The sequence below is a fragment of the Macaca mulatta genome, chromosome 7 (assembly GCF_049350105.2).
Source record: "Macaca mulatta isolate MMU2019108-1 chromosome 7, T2T-MMU8v2.0, whole genome shotgun sequence".
NCBI classification, from domain to species: Eukaryota; Metazoa; Chordata; class Mammalia; order Primates; family Cercopithecidae; genus Macaca; species Macaca mulatta.
In genome coordinates this window covers 176527739-176547500 of record NC_133412.1, presented here as the reverse complement: position 1 = coordinate 176547500, position 19762 = coordinate 176527739, and the positions used below count along the sequence as shown (strand labels likewise).

The window sequence follows — 19762 nt, the reverse complement described above, 5'->3', positions numbered from 1 at the left end:
AGGCCCTCCCTGTTCCTGGAAGCAGCCCCACCGCAGCCTGGCTCCCTCGGGCTGCTCTTTCCTTCAGCCACCGAGAGCTCGCCCCGTCTCACTGTACAGTGGGGCCCTTGCTGCCGCCCTCATCTCTCCCCTAGGGAGCCCAGCGCCCCTGAAGGGCAGAGGGGTCTTTCCAAGCCATAAATCCCATGAGTTGAAAATCACGTCTCCAGCCCCTTCCAACCCCCGTCCATAGCTGGAAGGAGCCCGCTTACCAGCCCCCTCCTTCCTCCTGCGGGGTCTCCCGTCCACGATCCCTTTTCCCCAGCCCTGCCGTCTTTCTTTGCCTAAAACCTGGAATTCCTCCCCGTTCCCGCCCGCCGGCCTCCGCAAGCTCCTCCCTCCCCTGCAGCGCCCAGCCCGGGTCTGCTCCAGGCACCTCCTCAAGACCGGGCCTCCAGCTACTGACCCTTCGAGCCGCCCCTTCACCCGCAGGCACCCCGGGCCCGTCCCCCGCGCCTGCACCCAAGCTGCTTGTTTGCTTGCTCCTGGCTCCTGCAGGGAGCGTCAGTCCCGGAGCCGGCTCTGGCCGGCTGCTTCCCACCGCTGGAGGCCAGGGGCGCCCGGTGATCCGCTGGGGCTGCGTCCTCCCGGCTCAACCCCTGCTCACAGGACCCTGGGCGGCCCGGGGTCCGTCCTTGCACAAAGGCAGCAGGCGCTGGCCCAGGCCCCGCTCCGGCCGCCCTGTCCCCGCGTTGGGGGACTCGCTCCTCGCCGCCGGACAGATCCTCCTCTCCGGAGGATTTTCCTGGAGAAGTTACTGGTGCAGATCCAAGCGCTGGCGGGACAGTGACCCGGCGGGCCCCCGCCCCGAAAAGCAGGAACAGCAGGAACCTCCAGGGCGCCGCCCGCACCCTCTTCCTCCCCGCCCGGGGCCTCACGCCCTGAACCCGCTCCTCTGCCAGGGGTGGGCGCAGCCCGGGGCGCCCACCTGGCCCCAGGTCTCGCCGCGCTCCGACGACTCGGCCCGCCCTGGCCGCCGCGAGGCTGAGGGTCGCTTTGGGACCTAAGCCCGCCCCCGTGGGAGAATGTGTGCCAGGGCCCGCTGACAGCTTCCCCTGGGGCTCAGGCCCCGTCTCTCCCCATGCTCGCCCAGGGTCGGGGGCCCATGCAGGGGAGGGTCGCGCTGCCCCCACTTCCTCCGACCCTGTGCTCCAAGGAGAGGAGCAGGAACTCGCCCGCCCAAGGCCCACGCTCCCCACGTGGCTCAGCAAGGCCAGGACCTCGCAGCCACAGGGACCGGCTGGTCCAGGAGCTGGGCAGAGGGTCTCCGCGCCACACCGCACTGGCCCTGACCCTCCTCTCCCTCCTTTTCTCTCACTGTACCGTGGCCTCATGCCATCCGCTTTGGCCCCAAGAATGGAACTCACGGGAAAGGGCCTCCCCTTCCCACCCTAGCTCCCTGCTGTCCCAGGCCCTTCCGAAGCCCACACCCTTCTTCAGGCCCACAGGGCTCCCCTCGGGGCCCTCCCCAGCCTCTGTGCAACCTTTATCAAGGTGCCCTTCTTTCCTTCCAGAGACTCTGCTCCTTCCCAGATTCCGGGCCAGGGTGGCAGCAGAGAGGCCCACCCTTCCCTGGCAGCTGCGGCCGTCTCTGAACACAAACCAGAACTCCTGTGTCCACAGCCGTAGCTTCCAGGTCAATGCCAGAATCATGAGAGTCAGGTCCCACTGTGTCCCTTGCATGGGGTTGAAATGGCTGCCCCGTGTCCACCCCACCCTCTTCCTCAGTAAAGGACGGTGAAGGAAACTCCAAAGGGTCATGGTCCCCTTTTTACAGATGAGGAAACTGAGGCACGGAAGGGCGAAGTGACTGGCCATGCCCTACAGGCAGACACTTCCAAAGCTCCTGCTCACAGTGAGGGCTGGCGGGCCCTCTCCTGCCTGGACCACAGGAGCTGCTCTGGGGGCCAGGACAGGCTGAGGATTGACACACAGCCTGGACCACAGGAGCTGCTCTGGGGGCCGGGACAGGCTGGGGAATGACACACAGCCTGGACCACAGGAGCTGCTCTGGGGGCCGGGACAGGCTGGGGATTGACACACAGCCTAGGTAGACAGGGTTTGCCCAGACCCCAAGAGGCTCGCGAAGCTGCTAAGGCTGCCCGGCCAGGCCCCCCATCATTGTTCAGCTCCCAAAATAAACCACTCCACAGTCACTTCTGAATTCTGTTTTATATCAAGCTATAAAAACCTGGACCCTGTTTAACATACATACAAAAGCAGTACTATAAAAAATAATTATTATATTAACAATATCAAACACACGAACTCCTACAAATGTACAAAGACCTTGGGCATCATCTATACGGGCCAGTTTCTGGCCACAGCTTTGTAAGCCAGTACCTGGGGAAAGGGGACGGAGCCAAGAGAGCCCGCCGGAAACCCAGCCTCAGCCCTGCAGAGGCATCAGCAGGGCTGAGTCAAGCCTGAGTCTGAAGGGCCCCCTGTCGGGCTGAGAAGGAACTTTCAGGCCCAGGGAGGAGCAGGGCCTTAGGGGTAGCACAGGCCGAGCAGGAAAACGAGCTCACATTTTCCTGGGGTACAGCCAGGTGCTCTGCAGGGCAGGGGATGAACGGAGGCTCCGGTGGGCAGAGGAACAGCCTCCCAAAGATGTCCATGTGACAGTCCCCAGAGCCCGTGAGCATGTTAGGTTACACAGCCAGTGGGAATTAAAGTTGCAGATGGAACTAAGGTGGCTAATCAGCTAACCTTAAAATAGAAAGATGACCTGGGTTCTCTGGGTAGGCGCAACGCGATCACAAGCGTCCTTAAAAGCGGCAGAGCAGGCCGGGTGCAGTGGCTCCTGCCTATGATCCCAGCACTTTAGGAGGTTAAGGCTACAGGATGGCTTGAGCCCAAGAGTTCCAGACAATCCTAGGCAACGGAATAAGATCCTGTATCCACAGAAAGTATGTAGCTGGGCGTGGGGGATTGTCTCAGGGGATTGAGACAAGAGGATCACTTGAACTCAGAGGTCCAGGCTACAGTGAGCCTTGATGCCATGACCAGGCCACTGCACTCCAGCCTGGGCAACACAGCAAGACCCTGTCTCAAAAAAAAAAAAAAAAAGTGGTAGAGGGAGGCAGGAGAGGGGAGGCCTCAATGAGGTGATGGGAAAAAGATTCAACCACCCACAGCTGGCTCTGAAGATGAAGGAGCCTGAAGTCAAGAAGTATGGATAGCCTCGAAAAATGAAAAGGCCAGAAATCAATTCTCCCCTAGAGCCTCCAGGAGCGCAGGCCTGCCGACACCCAGATTTTAGACCCGGGTCAGCCTTCTGACCCGCAGAACTGGAAGACCAAGTTTTGATCCACAAAGTTTGTGGAAACCTGTCACGGCAATAGGAAATAAATACAGAGGCCAAAGGGTCAGAGGTGAGAGGTCAAGCTTGCCCTGCCCCTGCCCAGACCTCAGCCAGACTTCTGGGTAGCAGGGCCGACAGAGACACCCCCAGGGCCTGTCCTTGCCTCTGGGAAGCGGGAGCCTGAGATGACCCAGGAGGTCCTGGGCCCTTCTGTAGTGGACACCAAGGTCTTGGGGGACCACCCTCTGGTTGAGGCCTTGGGGGATGAAGAGGGAGGGCTCAGGGCCCCATTGCAGGGTCAGCCAGTAGGGGCCGTGGGGCCATCTGGACATGACATCTAATGCTGGCAGTGGCCACAACACAGGACCCCACAGGCCCCTGCCAGATAAGAGTTCATCTTTTCCTTTGTTCTCTTCCAGTTCTGTCTTCCATTCCAGCCTTGCTGAACCCAGCTCACGGTGGCCTGGGCTGCAGAGGGCAGACGGGTGAGGCTCGGCCCCTGTCTCCAGGGAGCCGGAGAGGGCCCTCGTCCCCACCCGCCAGGAGGACAGTCATGAGGCTGATGGTGGAGGGGCCCTGGACAGAGGTGGCCGGGGATTCCTGAGCCTGGCACACTCTCCCTCCTGGTTCTTTGCTTGCGTGTACACGATCAGCTATTGTTTACAAAGAGTCCTTGGTGTTACCTGGTTGGCTGCCCGTAATGGGAGCTCCTGCCCCCATCGGACATGTAAACAAACCAAGGTCTGTCCAGTTCCAGCTGACAGGGTCTGCACCTCCGCCAGGGCTAGGCAGAAGCAGCATCAGAGCACAGGAGACCCGGGAGGAGCCGAGAGCCAGTGCTGCTCTTAACAGCTCCCAGTGGGGTGTGCTGGGCACTCACAAGCAGGTCAGGCCACAGAAAAAGCTAACCAACCTTTATAAGGGAAAATAGGGACCTGGAGGGCTCCTGCGCCCCTGTGCTGACATCCAAGATGCTCCGGATGCTCTTGGCCTCACTGTTGGATAGGTTCCCCTTGATGGCCAGGATGGCGCTCAGGTGGCCTTTGCTGGCAAAGAGAGCATCCCGTCAGCCCAGCCTGTCACCCACAGCCCTGTTCACCAGCTCCCTGCACTCCTGGCCAGTGCCACAGGGCCCCGCAGCCAACGCCTAGCCCATGAGGGGGCTGCACTTCACTCTGCCTCGCCCATGCACTCCACCTGATGGTTCCAAGAGCAGCCATGCCCCAGCCTGTGTCAGGCGTCTGCACGGGCTGCTCCCCCTGCAATGCTCTTCCCAGGCCCTGAGACGACCACCTCTTCCCACCCCTTAGGTCTCCGCTAAGATGTCCACCCCCAAGAGGGTTTCGTCTCTCTAAAGTCAGCACCTCCTATTATTCAGAACCTTGGTTAAACCCTATTTACAACTTGTAATTGTCTTTTCTTTGCCTGATTATGTCATTATTATTGCTGGCCTTCGACAGAATGTGAGCTACTTAAGGAAGGATTGAGACCTGGCTTCTCTTGTTACTTCATTGCATCCTGGTAACTAGAACAGAGGCTGACACCTAGCTGACTTCTCTATAATTGTTGGTGGCATAGGTAGATGGATGGTGGGTGAATGAGCAGATGGATGAGAGCTAGATGGGTGGAGGGATGGGCACATGGAGTAGATGCATGGGTGGATGGGTGGGTGGGTGGGTGGTTGAGTGGATGGATAGCTAAATGCGTGGAGGGATGGATGGATGAGTAGATGGGTGGATGGATGCTTATATGGGTAGGTGGATGAATAGATGGATGGATAGATGGGTGGGTGGGTGGGTGGATGGGTGGTTGAGTGGATGGATAGCTAAATGCGTGGAGGGATGGATGGATGAGTAGATGGGTGGATGGGTGCTTATATGGGTAGGTGGATGAATAGATGGATGGATACATGGGTGGGTGGGTGGGTGGGTGGATGGGTAGACAGGTGATGGATGGGTGAGAAGATAGACAGATACCCAGATGGGTGAAGGAACGGGTGGGTGAGTTAAATGGGTGCTTGTATGGTGGGTGAATGAATGGATGGGTGGAATGGATCAGACAGGGGCTGGACTTGGCTAAGCTGGGGTCAACCCCGTCAAAAGCCACTCAAACTTACCTAACATGTCAGAGGACCCAGCCAGAAAGAAACAATGTCCCTGGCCCACCAGAGCCTCAGGCAGCCAGGGGCTAAGCCTCCACTCCCCAATATGAGCCCTGGTCCCAGCGCATGGGCCCAGGCCCCAGAGGCACCCCAGACTGGGTGAACCTGGCCTCTCTGGTCTCAGTCTCCTCTGAGAGGCAGCGTCAGGCAAAGCTAATAGTGTGGGCCATGGCTGCATGGCCAAACACTAACTAGCCATGTCACCTTGGAGGCATCCTGGGAGCTCTCCGGGCCTCCTCTGTGAAATGGCAACGGAAAAAGGATTGGCCTCATAGTGCTGTGGTGAAGGCCACAAGAGTGAGGCCCTGGTGAGGTTCACACAGTGACTGGCACGTGGGCAGCTGCCAGGATCTGGGTTTCCAAAGCCAGCCCTGTGAGGCCCTGGCCGCAGTGATGTGACAGGGGTCCTGAGGTGCCCCATGCTCTCACCTGAAGTCAGGGTAGCAGGTGGCGTAAGTGGCCACCTCAATCTTGATGGCACTGGGGTCCTGCAGGCGAATGATCTCTGCCAGCGTGGGGAGAGCAGGCTGCAGCCAGGTCGCCGGGGAGCCCTGCAGGAGTAGGTGTGGTTGGAGGGACCCAGGGCTCCAGAGGCTCGGGTCAGCAACTCCTTGGGCTTGGAGAGGCACCAATGGCCTATCTCCGACCCTGAAAGGGCTAGGGGAGAAGAGGCAGCCATTTCAGAGGAGCTTGGGAGAGGTGGGCAGGGGCTTACGTGCTGGGTGCAGAAGTGCTGGATGGTGTCAGCATTGGCCAGGATGTGCCCAGCCAGCTGCTGCTGCTGCTCAGCGGTCTTGAGGACGAGGCGCCGCTTGCTGAGCTGGATGATGTACTCCTTCACCAGGTGCAGGTGCACGGCCTCCATGAGCTCCTGGGAGGGCAAGCAGCCAGAGGCGTGTGAGCTGTCTGCTGATGGGGAGCTCACCACCTCCCTTGAAGCCTTGTAGCCAGGACTCCAGGGAGAGGCAGATGCCAGAGCAAAAGACTGCACACGTGCTCATGCATCCACATGTGTGTGTTCACATGTGTGTGTTCACATGTGTGTTCGCATGCTCGTGCATTCAAATGTGAGTGTTCACATGTGCCCGTGTGTTCAATATGTGTTCACATGCTCTTGTGTTCACATGTGTGTGTTCACATGTGCGTGTTCACGTGCGTGTGTGTTCACATGTGCGTGTGTGTTCACATGCTCGTGCATTCACGTGTGTGTTCATATGCTTGTGCATTCACATGTGCGTGTTCAAACACACATGTTCACGTGTGTGAGCACATGTGAGTGAGTGTACACAGACATGCTAGTGTGCGTGTTCGGCCTGCCCCCATTCCCTGAGGCCCAGCCACCAGCCCAGAGCCGCCTCACCTCCCGGAAACAGTCCTGCAGTTCTGAGAACTCAGGCAGCCTGACGTCCACGGTGGTGATGATTTTTTCCAGCGTCTCCATGGGGGCCGCCCAGCGGGTGTGCGTGAACCTCTTGAACAGCGGCTGAGACAGGAGGGGCAGGATGTCTGGTCACGCCCTGGAGAGGAAGGGCTGCCAGCCACAGACACGCAGACACAGACACACACCAACACCTGTGCCTGGCGGAGCAGGGGGGGTGCTCAAGGACTCCCAGGGAACCCGGGCCAACCTCACATCCCTGCTCACAGACAGGAAGTGGGAGCCGGCTCTGTGCACCCTTCTCCAAGGTCACCCAGCTGCGGCTCAGGAGCCAGGAGAGCCTATCTGCCGGCCCGGAGGCCAAGTCCACTGCCTCTTAAATAAATAAATTCCTTCATAAACAAGACCTTGTGCTTGGCTGGGCCTGGGAGATCAGTGCCAAGGGATCTGGGGTCACTGCTCGGGCTTCCACCACACTCAGGCCACTCATGGCCGCTAGCCCCTAACACCAGGCAGAGAACCTCTCCCCTTCCTTTCAAGAGACCCCCACTTTACACCCTGCTAAAGAATATGCTTGTTTTCACAGCATTTTCTGTGGATTTCTTGGCCCACAACAGATGTGACCCTGGCTGCCGATGACCCTGAGCCTCAGTCGCTGGGAGTCAGGAGCGGGGAAGGGGTAGACAGGAGGGGCTGCGGGGATTGGAGGAAAAATGTCTGCAGGCTTGGGACTGGGCTGGGTCTGAATTGGGGAAGGGCAGTGAAACTTTTCCAGGCCCTCCCAGCCCCAGGTGGCCCCTCTCAGGCCAAGCCCCAGGGCATGATGGGCTGAGTTCAGAGCCTGCCAGGGTCCCCAACCGGGCATTACCGCTGCACCAGAGCTGGCTCGCAGTGCCGTTCACAGGCCTGGAGCGCGTCGTATCCACATCTTTGCCTCTGCCACTCCTCCCCAGGGGCACTTCCCAGTCCCTCCCTGGGCCCCCCAACACTGGGTTCCTGAGGGCAAGAGGTTCCCACTACCTTCAGGTCCTCACGCAGGTTCTGGAGCAGGGTGTCAAAGCCGTGGCTCTTGAGCTCACCCAGGGGGCCCAGCAGGAGGCTCAGGGTATCTTGGGGTACCTGCCACTTCTGCTCCATGGACATCCTGGAAGGTGGAGGCAGAGAGGTCACCCCAGCCCTGCTCAGCCTATAGCTCCGTACCCAGGGAGCCAGGCAGCCCCCTCTCTTCACTCTAGAACCCTCAATGGCTCCCCATTCTCTGTGGGATCAAGTCCTCCCATCCATGTTCTCCACACCCTCAGGACACTCCTCCACCACATCCCCTTGTAACCGAGGGCAAGTTAGTCTCCTCCAGTGATTTGCCCATCTGCCCAATAGACAGATCACTACACCTACTTCACAGGGTTGCTTTAAGGATAAAATAATGGCTGAAACATCTGCCCGTGTGCTTGCCCCAGCCAGCACCTGGGAAATGTTTGCTGCTGGTGCTGCAGGCCCTGGCGTCCTCACACATGTTGCTGGTTTGAATTCCACTTCTTGACCTCAGCAGCTCCTCCTCCCTCCACCTCCCAGCTCCCCTCTCCTGCCTGCCGAGTGACTCCCACTCCCGCAAGCCCCTCCCAACACTCTCACCGGAAGGACAGGCAGTTGTTGATATTGGCAATGACATTGGCCCTGTAATTCCTCAGCTGCTTGCCTCTCTCCAGAAATTCACTAAAGGCACGCTGGTAGCTGGTGAAACCAGAAGGGGCACATTCAGGACCAGCCCAAACGCTGGGATGGCAGCAGCAGCCTCCCTGCCCTCCAGGCCAGCTCCCGGGGTTCACTTTTCTGTCTGGCTGCCCATAGCCCAGGGAGGGGCCACTAGTCCCTGGGCATCATGGAACTGGCTTCACAAGCTAAGGCCAGGGCTCCTGAAGAGGGTACCAGCCCATCTCTGCTGCCCCCAGCCCTTCTCCCAGGCCCTCTCTAGAACTGGCAGACCAGGTACGAGTGAGGGTGTGGTTGGCTGGAGAAGCACTCAGAGGTTGAGAGGGAGAGAGCAGGTACAATTCGAGCGGTGGAGACTGGGACTGTTGTGTGAAGGGGTGGCGGGGTCTCAGTCCCTCTGGAGGCATCTTCTTGGAAGCTAGAGGCTGCTCTGCTGAGAGCTTTGCTGATGGGGTGGGCGCAGGAGGTTCCCACACTGAATCCTGGTGGAGGTCAGACCACCTGAGGATCTCAGTGCCCTGGCTGAGTGGGAAACAACTCCTGGCTCAGAATGACAGGGATGGGGGTGGAGGGCGGGGAGCCAGCTCAGCTCCCCACCTGAGGCACTAGGGAGGGGCCATGGCTCTGAGAGAGGTGGCTACAGGGACCCCATCCTGGGCACACACCCACCTCCTCAGGAATGCAGGCAGCTCCACCAGCAGCACCTGCTTTATCTGTGAGCCCAAGTCCAGCGTGATGCTCTCGGCCTTGGCCTGGGCCTGGGAGATGATCTGCGGGGTGGTGTTGGGTGAGCTGAGCAGGGGCTTGCCTGGACAAGGGGGCAGGGGATAGGGAGGAAACAGGCTGGAACAGAGGGGGTGCCCCGAGGTGGGCATGGGTATGCACACAGGACGGAATGTGCATGGCGCTTCCCGTGCACGTGCACGGGCGGTACATGTGCCCTGGGGCAGATCGCAGTACCTGGATGATGTCGATGGCCAGCTCGCTGTGGCAGTGGCCGTCCAGCCTCTGGGGAGGCACATCCTCAGCCCAGTGCTGTGCCTCTAGGTCCAGAGCTCGGTCCATCAGCTCCCTCACATTGGCCTGGGGGAGGAGGGCAGGTCACTGGGGCACTATCCATCACCTCGCTCACCTGGAAGACCCGTCAAGCTCCCTGCCCACATCCTGCCTGTCTCTGAGCCTCTCCTGCGCCACCTCCCTGCCTCTCCCTGGCCCAGGTGGAGACTCACCGCCTCGTTGGACAGGAATGTGGCCTCCAGCAGCCGGATCTGTCTGGGGGGCAGGAGGCTCCCGAGCCCCACACCCTGCAGCTCACCCGCCAGCTTGGGGCTATTGATGATGTCACTGCAGGCAGGGGAGGCTGACATGAGGACAGGTATACCCAATCAGCACCACCCCTCAAGCTAGAGCCCAGGCCCTCAGCCTCGGTCTCTGGCAGGCCCAGACTGCCCAGCACACCCTCCCGCACGCCCACCCCTGTTCCCATTTCAGATGATGGGTCCTCCATCTACTTAGTTGGGTTTGGAACAGAAACCCTGAAGTCATCGTGCCTCCTCTGACCCTCTCACCCATCCCCATTAGGTCCTGCTCCAAAAGAGCCCCCAAAATCGTCAGCCTCACGCCACTCTGGCGCCCTGGCTGACTCCCACCAGCTTCCCGCTGGCTCACTGCAACAGCCTCCTCCCAGCCTCTCTGCTCCTTCCCTCACCTCCAACAATTCCTGCTCCACCCAGCAGACAGAGCCTCCTTTAAGATCTGATCTTCTTCCTGCTCCAAGGCTACCTGTCACCCAGATAAAACCCTGCCCCTAGTCACAGCAGCCCTGGAATCCAGCCAACTCCCAGCCCACTGCGCTCCAGCCCTGCAGGTCTTGGGCATCTCGACAGCCCCGGCCACCTCCCAATCCCAGGAGTAGGCCAGAATGGGCAGGAAGGGCTGCCCCAAACTGCTCCCCAGATGCATCTCGGCTCATTCTCCTGGCGCCTCTGCAGCGCCCCAGAGCTCCCAGGGGACTGCCCAGCCCTGGCACTTCCTAAGAGCTCCCAGGGGACTGCCCAGCCCCAGCACTTCCTAAGAGCTCCCAGGGCACTGCCCAGCCCCGGCACTTCCTAAGGGGCCTTTGTCTGCCTAGAGGCTTACAAATGACCTCTCTGCCCCTCACCCAATCCAGATGCAGCTGTGTCCCTCCATTCCCCACATTTCTGGCACACAGGCTTCAACGATGCCCCCCTGGACACCCTCTCACCAGGGCTCCATGCCCAGCTTGGCTTCAGTTGCCTGTTGCTAACCCCAGGCCAGCAGACCCCGAGGTCACTGGGACAGGAAGACTGGCAGGCATGGGTGCAGGTGCCTGGCATTTCCTGGTGAGCCAGGACGAGCAAGCGGGAACTGGCTCTGGGCTGGGCTATCTCTCCCACGGCCCCTGCCCTGTGCCAGTTCCCCTATGCCCTGCTGACCCCTCTCCCACCCTCCCCACTGGACCCTTTCTCTATCCTTGTGCCGAGGCTGACGCTTCAACAGTGACTGAGCCCATAGGACCCCCAAAGGCCCCCGAGACGGCAGACGCTGCCCACACTGTCTACACCTCTGAGCTTCCTTCCTAAAGTTTCACACTAGCATCTGGGGCCAGCAGTGGCCAAGCCCCACAATAACAGCCCCTGGACTCCCCTGCCCTGGGCCTTTCCACATTGCAGTAAGCCTCTCCCTATGCAGACCATGGCTCCCTATGCAGACCATGTGAATGATGGGCATGCCCAGGGATCCATGGAGTCAGGGGATGCCTGAGGCTGTGCTCAGCAGGGGTACCAGCTGCACAGCCAGCCTCCCACCTGAGGGGCTCCAGCTCTGCCGTGGGCTCAGAGGGTAACCCTACACAATGGGGGTCTAACAAGACACATGGCCCTTGAACTCTGCTGCCTGGGGGTGCCCGCATAGCCTGCCCAATAAATCCAAACATTCTGACAAGCTCTGCTCAGCTCCAGAGTGCCCTGGAAGAGGACATGCTCAGGAGCACCGACCCTCCTCTCACCTTCTTCCCCGCGTGCCCTATCACCCCTCCTCCTGCCTCCTGGCCTGATTCCCCGGCTCAGAGGACCGCTGGCTTTCACCTCCTCCAGGCTGGCTTCCCTGACTTCTCCAGGCCTGCTTTGGGCCCATGCTCTGCACGGGGCCTGGCCTCTGCTGCCACAGCCCTTCCGGCTCTGGATGGTTATTGATTGCTTTGCCCCCTCCTCAGACTGGGCGCTCGTGAATGAATGAAATCCCTACCATTTTCTGTGCCTCAGTTTCCCCAACAGCAGAATGTGACTGAGGCCCAGGAAATTAAGGATTTTGCCAAAGCTGACCCAGCCCCAGCCTTATCCCTGTGTCCAGGCCCAGTCTCTGCCTGTCCAGGCTCTGCCCCAGGGAGTCCAAATCCCACCCCTGCATTCTCCGACTCAAAACTCTGTCAGCACCAGCCTCACTAAGAGCTGCCAGCGGCACCTCGACATCCCTCCTACAGAGGACACCCTCCCTGCTGGTCCGGGCCCAGCCCCGAGCCCACTCACTTGGGGTAGAGGTTCTGCACCCAGACCAGCAACATGTAGGTGTCGCGCTCGCACAGCTCGAACTGCGCCACGGCGGCCAGGTGGGCCGCGAAGTGCTGGTGGTAGCTCTCGGCGTAGGCCGCCACGACGCCGAACTCGGCCGGGAACAGCGGCTTCAGTCGCTCCACCACGGCCTCCAGGTCCTCTTTCATGGTGCGGCCCAAGTGCAAAAAGACGTTCTCGGGGACCTCGGGGCCCGCGTTCGGCCGCTGGCCCATGCGCTCCTCGGCCGCCTCTGCCACACCTCGACGCCACAGCTGCAGCCAGCGCCGCGGGCGCGTGACCGCCAGTCCCGAGGTCCCCGGCCCTGCCGCCGCTGCCGCCGCCGCCGCCGCCGCCGCCTGGCGGTCCTCGCTCTCCTGCTCCGACACCACGGCCAGCGCCTGGCGCAGCCGCTCTGGCGCCACCTCCAGCGGCCGCCGCAGCACGCCTAGCACCTGGTCGCGCAGCAGATCGTACAGCGCCTCCACCTTGCTCTGGCGCCGCACCAGCTCCTCCTCGCTCGCACCGCCCGCCGCCGCCGCCGCCGCCAGCTCCCGCTCCAGCGCCAGCAGCGGCAGAGCCGCCTCCAGCTGCCCGCGCTCCAGCGCCGCCTTCAGCTCCTCCACTGCGCCGGGAAAGTCGCGTCAGCCCCGGCCCCAGCCCGCCGGTCACCGGGGGGGGGGGGCGGCCAGCGCCCAGCAGGGCCGTCGTCCCCTAGACGCGCACAGGGCCGGCGGCCAACACCCTAAAGGGTGATGTCGGTGTCCCAGACTGGGCTGAAAGCCTGGTCTCCCCCCTCCCAGCCCCGCAGATTGGGGCACAGGTGAAAGCAGAGAAACAGATGCGTCTTCCAACCCCATTTGCCGGCCCACTGTGCAAGTGGCTCACTCACGCGGATGAGCGCCAACCCCGTCCAGGCCCCAGACTAGCTCTAGCCCAGGGTCCCAGCGCACCTGTTGGGGGCGGGCCATCCAGCCCCTGCCTGGACCTGGCTGTGCCCTCGGGCTCCGCTGAGCTGAGCTGACCCTTCTTCTTCTTCCCTTTGGTGAAGACGCAGAACACATTGGCCAGGCCTTTGGACTTCTTCTTCTTCTCCTTCTTCTTCTTCACTGTCTTTTCCTCCTCCCTGTATAGGGCTGTCCCAGCCTCCAGGGGCGGCACCAGGTCCTCAGAGGAGGCCACTGACATGGAGGTCTCTGACTCTGCCTCTGATGTGGACGGCAACTTTTGGGGGCTTCTGGGGAAGTCGAGGGTGCCCTGCACAGGCTGATGTCCCGAGAGGCCTTGGAAGAAGGTCATCATCTTCAGCATCACCCTGGCTCAGGCCTGCAGGCTCCTGTGGGGTGGGGGTGAAGGCATCAGTGGTCACCATGGACCGGCCCTGGCTCCCAGGCCGGAGCACACAGCTGTGCTGGCTGCATTGAGTACACTCAGTCTGTTTCACCCATTAGACCACCAGGGCTCTGCTCATCTCCTGGCCCAGATGAGCACCAACAACCATACTCCCTCCTTGGCCATGAGCATCTCACCACACACAGCTTCCCTTCCAATACTTCACAGTCCTAGAAGCAGGGAAGAGGCCGGGGACGCCAAGCCTGCCACACAGAGGGGGGCCTTCACTTTATTTGGGCAAATCCTTCCCTGACAGCCCACTCTGTAGGCAGGAAGCAGGGAGTGAACACCTCCCTGGATCCCACGGGACCCTAGGGAAGAGGCGGGGAATGTGCTCTGTCTCTTTGGACAGAGCGGAACAGAGGTCCAGAAAGGTCAGGGACATGCCGGGGTCTAGAACACCAGAAGTTGGCCTGAGACCTGCCTCCCCCTGCCCAGACCCAGCCCCTCTGCCATCTTGCCCAGTTCTGATCCAGCAGTGGGGTCACAGAAACACAGCTGCTCCAGCTGGGCCACGAAGCGGGCAGAGCCTGACTAGGGTCTACAGAAGCCACAGTGGGTGGGACCTCAGAGAGCCTTTCACACATCACTGGGGGCAAGGGGCTCAGCAAGTCACAGGGCTGCCTGAAGTCACACAGCAACTAGGGTCCAGAACCCAGGCTTCCTGGCTCCCACCCCCTCTGCCCGCTCCCATATGGGATGATAGCATCATCACAAAAGCTTCCAGTCTCTGCAGCCTTCCTGGGTGCCCATCCCATCTCTTCCTTTCTCTCATCTGGAAGGGTGTTATTTTGGCTTAAACTGTCCCTATGGCGAACAGCTTGGGTTTGGAACTCAGGTCATCTGGTCCCAGAGCCCAGCTCTCCCCCTGCCTCCACATCCCCAGCTGTCCTGCAAGCTACATCCAGAGAGGCAAGACCTGAGCCTCCCCCAAGTCCCCTCCCAGCACCTGACCATTGTCAAAGCAAGACCAAGTCCACTGGAGAAGACCATGACTGACCGGAAAGGGGGAAGCAGGCAGGGGCTGGGCCTCCCCGAGAACTGGGGTGACCTGTAACCATGACGCCACCTGTCTGACCCACCCCAAAATGAAATGCATGCAGCCTTGTCTCATGTATCACGGTAACTTCAAGTGACCCCTGAAACAGCCCAGCAAGGCAGGCAGGATGACCCACCATCCAGAAGGAGAAACTGAGGCTGAGTAGGAGGTGTTTGCCCCAACCACAGCAGCCATGGGGGCTCAGATTGGGTCCATCAGACTCTTCCCATGGCCCTGCTGCCTCCACCAGCCCCACTACCCTGTCCCCATCCTGGAGGGGCTTGGCCAGAGCCGCCTGAGGGACAGGAAGCCCGGGCTCCTCCCACCCCCAGCTCCTGCCATGCTCACCCAATGCCCTGGGCAAAGTCCCACACTCCTGGATGGCACTGGCCTCCCTGATGCCATTTGGGTTGCGCATTCCACTCCAGGACCAAGAGGGGCATGCTCCAGGGAGCCTCAGGGGCAAGGCCATGGGGCACCTCTGCTCCCCACCCAGTGCCCCAACCTCGCTTCCCAGCCCCTCTCAGGTGCATGCCAAGCACCTGCAGGAGCTGGTCTGTCTGGCAGGGCCGCTCAGCCCCACCCTGGGTGCCCAGGCCCCACCTCTGCCATTCGCCTGGAGTGGGGGAGGGTGGCCCTTACCAGCAATGCTCCCTGCCAGCCTCACCTCAGCCTTCCCTGTCCCACCGTACATGTACTAGGCTCTGTCCCACTCCACATGTACTAGACTCTGTCCCACCTCCAGGCGCAGCTCCCGCAGGACACTCATAGCATCGCCACCTTCTCCCCTCTGTGACACAAAACCCAGAGCACCTGAAGGTCCTGCTGCAGCCCTCTGGGCCTCATCCCAGGTCTCCGCTCTCTGAGGCAGCTGGTGCCTTGGAAAGAAACGGTTTCGGTGCAGGCTCAGCACACCTCTCACTAGTGCGTGCACTGCACACCTCCTTCCTTCACAAGCCTCAGTTTCCCCGTCTTTGAAATGGGGATGAGGACCCCCACCTCACAGTGCTGCTGAGGGGATGTGGCCAAACCGCCCGGCCAAGGGCTGGGCGCCTATCTGGGCCTCAGTGGGGGTGAGTCTCCTGTGTCCTGAGTCTGTCCTGCAGGCGGCAGCGAGTGGGTGCAGCCAGGAGGGAAGGGGAGGAGGGGCATTCCTTTAAGCCTTGCCGCTGGTTGGGCCCACTGAGGCAGGAAGGGCCCTGCTCCGAGGCTCGTAGTGTGGTCACAGCCCGTGGCTCAACAGCGCCTCCCAGCCTCCCGCTGCCCTGCCTCTGCTCAGGCCCACTGGTCTGGCTCGCCTTCCCCGCCACACGCCTGATGTCCACGCGCCTCCCGGGAGCTCGCTGGGCCCGGCTCCTTCAGTCCTGGGCAGGATGTGGAAGGCGGACCCATCCCCCGATGAGGACACCCGGGCACAGGCGAGGAGGTGACTTGGCCTGTGTCGCCCGGTCGGAGAGTAACGCCGGACCTGGGGCCTTCCTGCTGCTAATGGAGGGGAGATCCCTGTGACTGCCCCAGCCCCGCCCTCCCTGCCTCTGGCAGGACCCGGCCCTCCGCCGCGAGCGCCAGCCCTGGCGCCTGTGCGCCCGGACGCGCGGACGTTGGGCGCCAGGGCCTCAGTTTCCCTGGCAGCGGGGCTGCCCCAGGCCAGGGTCCGTGGGAGCGTCCAGTCCGGTCCTGTCCCCGCCGCCGCGACAGGCTGTTCCCTAGGGGAATCCGGCGGGGCATGGGGTCAGGGCGGGCGAGGAGCCGCGCGGAGCGGCGGGGAATGGACGCGTGGAGGTGGAGGTCACTTACCGTGTCCTGGCCGGGCCGCCGCTGTCCTGGCCCCAGTTCCGCAAGGCCTGAAATAGTCGCAGACTGTGCCCCGCCCCGCCTGCCCCGCCCCCCGCAACCGCGGAAAACCCGCGGGCGGAGGCCAAGGCCCAGTGCGGCCCGGCTGTGTCTCTGCGTCCCGGGGGCTGGGCGCGCCCGGCCTGCCCAGCGGGGGATGCGGGGCGCGGTCACTTCCTCCCAGCAGCCGGGCAGGGGCGGGGGGCTGGCCGCACGTCGCATGGTATGTGGAGTTCGGGAGTCCGAAGGACGGGGCTGTCAGGCGCGGGGCCATTGTCGGACGACGGCTCCTGATAGGCCGCCTGGAAGGGGCGCGCTTGGCCGCGTTCCTGCGTCACAGACTGGCTCCAGCTGCGGGAGCGCCACTCCCACTCCAACTCCCCCAGCCGCCCCTCTAAAGTGTTCCGGTATCACCGCGGCCACAAGGACACAGGGCACGGGGGCTTCCCGGAGGAGGCCCCCTAAGGGGAAGGGGGCTACACGGCTGGCCAGAGTGCTGGCCGCGCGGCTGTGCACAGGACCTGGAGCCCCTCCCGTCGTCAAGCCTTGCTTGAAATGCGTAAATGCGGAAAGGTGAAGTGGCTGACCCGGGTCGCACCGCTTCAAGTAGCGGAGTGGGGTTCCTAGCCAGGCCTACGGGACTCCCACTGGAGCCTTTCTCCTCTAGGGCTAGGGCTGGACCCACAGGCTGCTGGAACAGGCAGAAGGGGAGGGGTCCAAAGCCCAGACTCCAGGGCCTCGTCTTAATCATCAAGCCGACTTTGCCCACTCCGTGCAGGCCTCCGTTTCCAGGCCTGTTTCCCCATGCAAACTGTCTCTCAGGGTCTGTCTTGGGAGATGTGGAGGTGGGGCATGTGGGGAGGATGGAAGGGGGCTGTGAAGGGAACCCACTGGAGATTAACTTCCTTCCTTATTTCACACGCTAGGAATTTCTGCCCTCTGGAAAGGCCCCCGTCATTTAGGAATTTCCCGCTGGGCACGGGCTTCCCTCCTGCCTCACTGGGGCCTCTGCTCCTCCCCTCTTTCGTTTGGCCTCTTTCCCCGCCCCCTGCTCACTCTGCTATTCCCTCTCCAGCCTAGCAACAGGTCTTCCAGGACCAGGGGGGCCAGCGGAGTGGGGGCGGTGTGGGTTCAGGGTGCCCTGGGAACTGAGAACTTCCTCTTCAAGGGTGGTGGCCAAGCGCCAGGTTTGCACTTGGATTGCCATCCATCCTGTCTCTGGGGAACCTGTGGGGGAGCGGATGCAGGAGGCCGCCAGGATGGGGCGTTAAGGCTGCCAACCCCACCCCTTCTCTCCTAGGGCTCCAGGGATGACATTTTTCAGATGAGTCCACAGAGCCACAGTGTCCTGGGGCTGGGAGGGTCCTTCCATCGGCACTGCACAGATGGAATTCATCCACACAGGGGCGATGGGGAAACCGCCTGAGGGGCCCTGGCCCGTGGCTGCCTTCATGGCTGGCTGCTGTGGCCTCATTGTGCAATCCCCACAAGACTCTCCTGCCAGACTCTGTTCCCCCACCCCACCCCACCCCACCTCCCCTCCCAGCCCCAAGCAGATCGGGAAATTGCTTGGAAGTCTGTATCTGCCAGGAGGGCGTTGTCAGGCCTTAGGCCCTACTGTCCCCTTGGAGGCAGCCCCTGGTCTGCACAGGCTTTGCAGGGCTGAGGAGGGGCTGCCACCCTTGTCACCCGCTGACGGCAGTGGCCCACCCAGAGCACCGGCCGGGGATTGGGAAATGAGGCTGCTGCCTTGGACTTTTGTCTGCACCAGTCACTCCCCTTCTCTAAGCTCAGGCATGAGGGTCAATGGTCACATGCGTGAAGTTCTCAAGACAAAGAAAGTCTTCTGAAAATGGGGCAGCATGGAGGGCCAAGGGATGACAGCCAATGGGGCCCATGGGGCAGGAGCAGTCCTTACCCTCTTCTCGCAGATGCAGAAAACAGTTCCTAAGAGGCCAGCCTCTTCCAGAGGAGCCAAAGGCCAGCCTAGGGCTCCACCCCAGCAAGAAGCCAGCATCGCATACTGGGTGGGGATGTTTATGACCCGTGGCCAGCGGCTGTCCCATTCCCCAGCTCCCCAGGGCACAGGCCAGGGGCAGCGAGCGGGGGCCTCGGCCTGGCGGGGAGGGCAGCAGACAGGAACAGACTGGCAGTGACCTCCCCATTTAGCCTAGAAGGCGAGTGTGCCAGCACCTGGCCAGGAGCCACCATCAGCTCCTCGCACGCAACCCAGGGCCTCAGAGGCCAGGACACAGGGGACGCCCTCCCTTCCCTCTGCCAGAGCAACGACAGCTGACTTTTTAAAAATTATTATGGTACAATATACATAATGCAATTTATAATCTTTTAAGCGCACAGTTCAGTGGCATTAAGTATATTCACAGGGTTGTGCAACCAACATCGCCCTCCACCTGCAGAAATCTCCACCTGGCAAAACGGCAACTCTACCCACTGTGCACTAACACCCCTCTCCCTCTCCCCCGGGCCCTGGCAACCACCACTCTACCTTTTGTCTCTGTGGTCTTGACTATTCTCAGTACTGCAAATAAATAGAGTCACACAGCATTTGTCCTTTTGTGTCTGGTTTATTTCACTCAGCATAATGTCTTCAAGGTGCATTCATGTGGCAGCAGGTGTCAGAATTCCCTTCCTTTTTAAGGCTGAATCGTATTCCATTGTATGGATGGGCTACACTGTGCATCCATTCATCTCTCTGTGCACACTGGGTTGTTGCTATCTCTTGGCTGCTGCGTACAGTGCTGCTATAAAACATGGGTGTAGACCAGGTGTGGTGGCTCATGCCTGTAATCCCAGCATTTTGGGAGGCCCGGGCAGGTAGATCACTTGAGCCCTGAAGTTCAGGACCAACCTGGGCGACATAGTGAGACCCTGTCTCCACCAAAAATACAAAAAATTAGCCGAGTGTTGTGGGGTGCACCTGTAGTCCCAGTTACATGGGAAGCTGAGGTGGGAGAACGACCTGAGCCTGGCAGGTTAAGGCTGCAGTGAGCCATGATTGCACCACTGCACTCCAGCCTGGGCAACAGAGTAAAACCCTGTCTCAAAACAAAAACAAACAAAAGAAGACGAGTATGCAAACATCTGTTCATGTTCCTGCTTTCAATTTTTTCGGGTAGACTGCTGACGTTTGTTGATCTCCACCAGTGCCAGGCGTTGTTCTAAGTGTTTTGTATACATTAGCCGATTTCATCGGACAACCTAATGAAGTGGGCACTAACTCTCCTCTTTCTACAGATGAGGAGACTGAGGCACAGAGAGGTCCAGTCATGTGCCAGCCAGTGGTGAAGCTGGAGCCCCTTCACTAAGCACAGTGTTA

General features: G+C 60.9%; 2 protein-coding genes and 1 long non-coding RNA gene across 9 annotated transcripts in view; 1 reads left to right on the top strand and 2 right to left on the bottom strand.

Moving 5' to 3' along the window:
• The window catches only part of LOC114679653 (uncharacterized), a 2056-nt gene extending 576 nt beyond the window's left edge, over nt 1–1480 (bottom strand). Inside the window, exon 1 of one of the 3 annotated variants that reach the window (XR_013396591.1) lies at nt 446–580. Coding sequence is in view for 1 of the 3 variants with exons in the window: in XM_077941884.1 (XP_077798010.1) it covers nt 647–1373 (727 nt within the window). In the remaining 2 variants the exon portion in view is untranslated. Of the gene's footprint in view, nt 1–251; nt 335–445; nt 581–646 lie in introns of those variants that run through there. The other 2 variants (XR_003731777.2, XM_077941884.1) reach the window with 2 other exon arrangements.
• A 712-nt stretch (nt 1481–2192) lies between these two features.
• On the bottom strand, nt 2193–17096 carry TNFAIP2 (TNF alpha induced protein 2). Of its 5 annotated transcripts, XM_077941834.1 has the most exons (15): nt 16390–16654; nt 15592–16298; nt 15332–15470; nt 13115–13497; nt 12141–12786; nt 9822–9936; nt 9553–9675; nt 9262–9362; nt 8515–8613; nt 7903–8026; nt 6865–6987; nt 6220–6375; nt 5934–6055; nt 4253–4389; nt 2193–3811 (listed from the first exon to the last, which is right to left on the bottom strand). In XM_077941834.1, exons 4-15 carry the CDS (start codon nt 13470–13472, stop codon nt 3681–3683), a joined length of 2235 nt encoding a protein of 744 aa, XP_077797960.1. In that variant the 5' UTR covers nt 13473–13497; nt 15332–15470; nt 15592–16298; nt 16390–16654; the 3' UTR covers nt 2193–3680. The 5 variants fall into 5 exon arrangements, 4 of the variants coding, with proteins under 4 accessions (XP_077797960.1, XP_077797961.1, XP_077797962.1 ...); XM_077941835.1 differs by lacking the exon at nt 2193–3811 and having other exon boundaries at nt 4243–4389; nt 15332–16298; nt 16390–16729; XR_013396590.1 differs by lacking the exons at nt 2193–3811; nt 15332–15470; nt 15592–16298 and having other exon boundaries at nt 4243–4389; nt 6865–7082; nt 16390–17096.
• Nucleotides 16950–18990, top strand: LOC144330432 (uncharacterized). Its single transcript, XR_013396598.1, has 2 exons — nt 16950–17248; nt 18810–18990. It is a non-coding gene; the product is annotated as an uncharacterized LOC144330432 (long non-coding RNA).
• The last annotated feature ends 772 nt before the right edge of the window (nt 18991–19762 follow it).

Bases quoted from the DNA above. Each gene is read 5' to 3' on its own strand.
- TNFAIP2 (XM_077941834.1), bottom strand. From the start codon at position 13,472: ATGCTGAAGATGATGACCTTCTTCCAAGGCCTCTCGGGACATCAGCCT. The intron at 6,988-7,902 runs GTAGTGGGAACC...CTCCTGTCTCAG, and splicing joins ACCTGCGTGAGGACCTGAAG to CCGCTGTTCAAGAGGTTCAC. The intron at 4,390-5,933 runs GTGAGAGCATGG...TCTCTTTGCCAG, and splicing joins ACCTGCTACCCTGACTTCAG to CAAAGGCCACCTGAGCGCCA.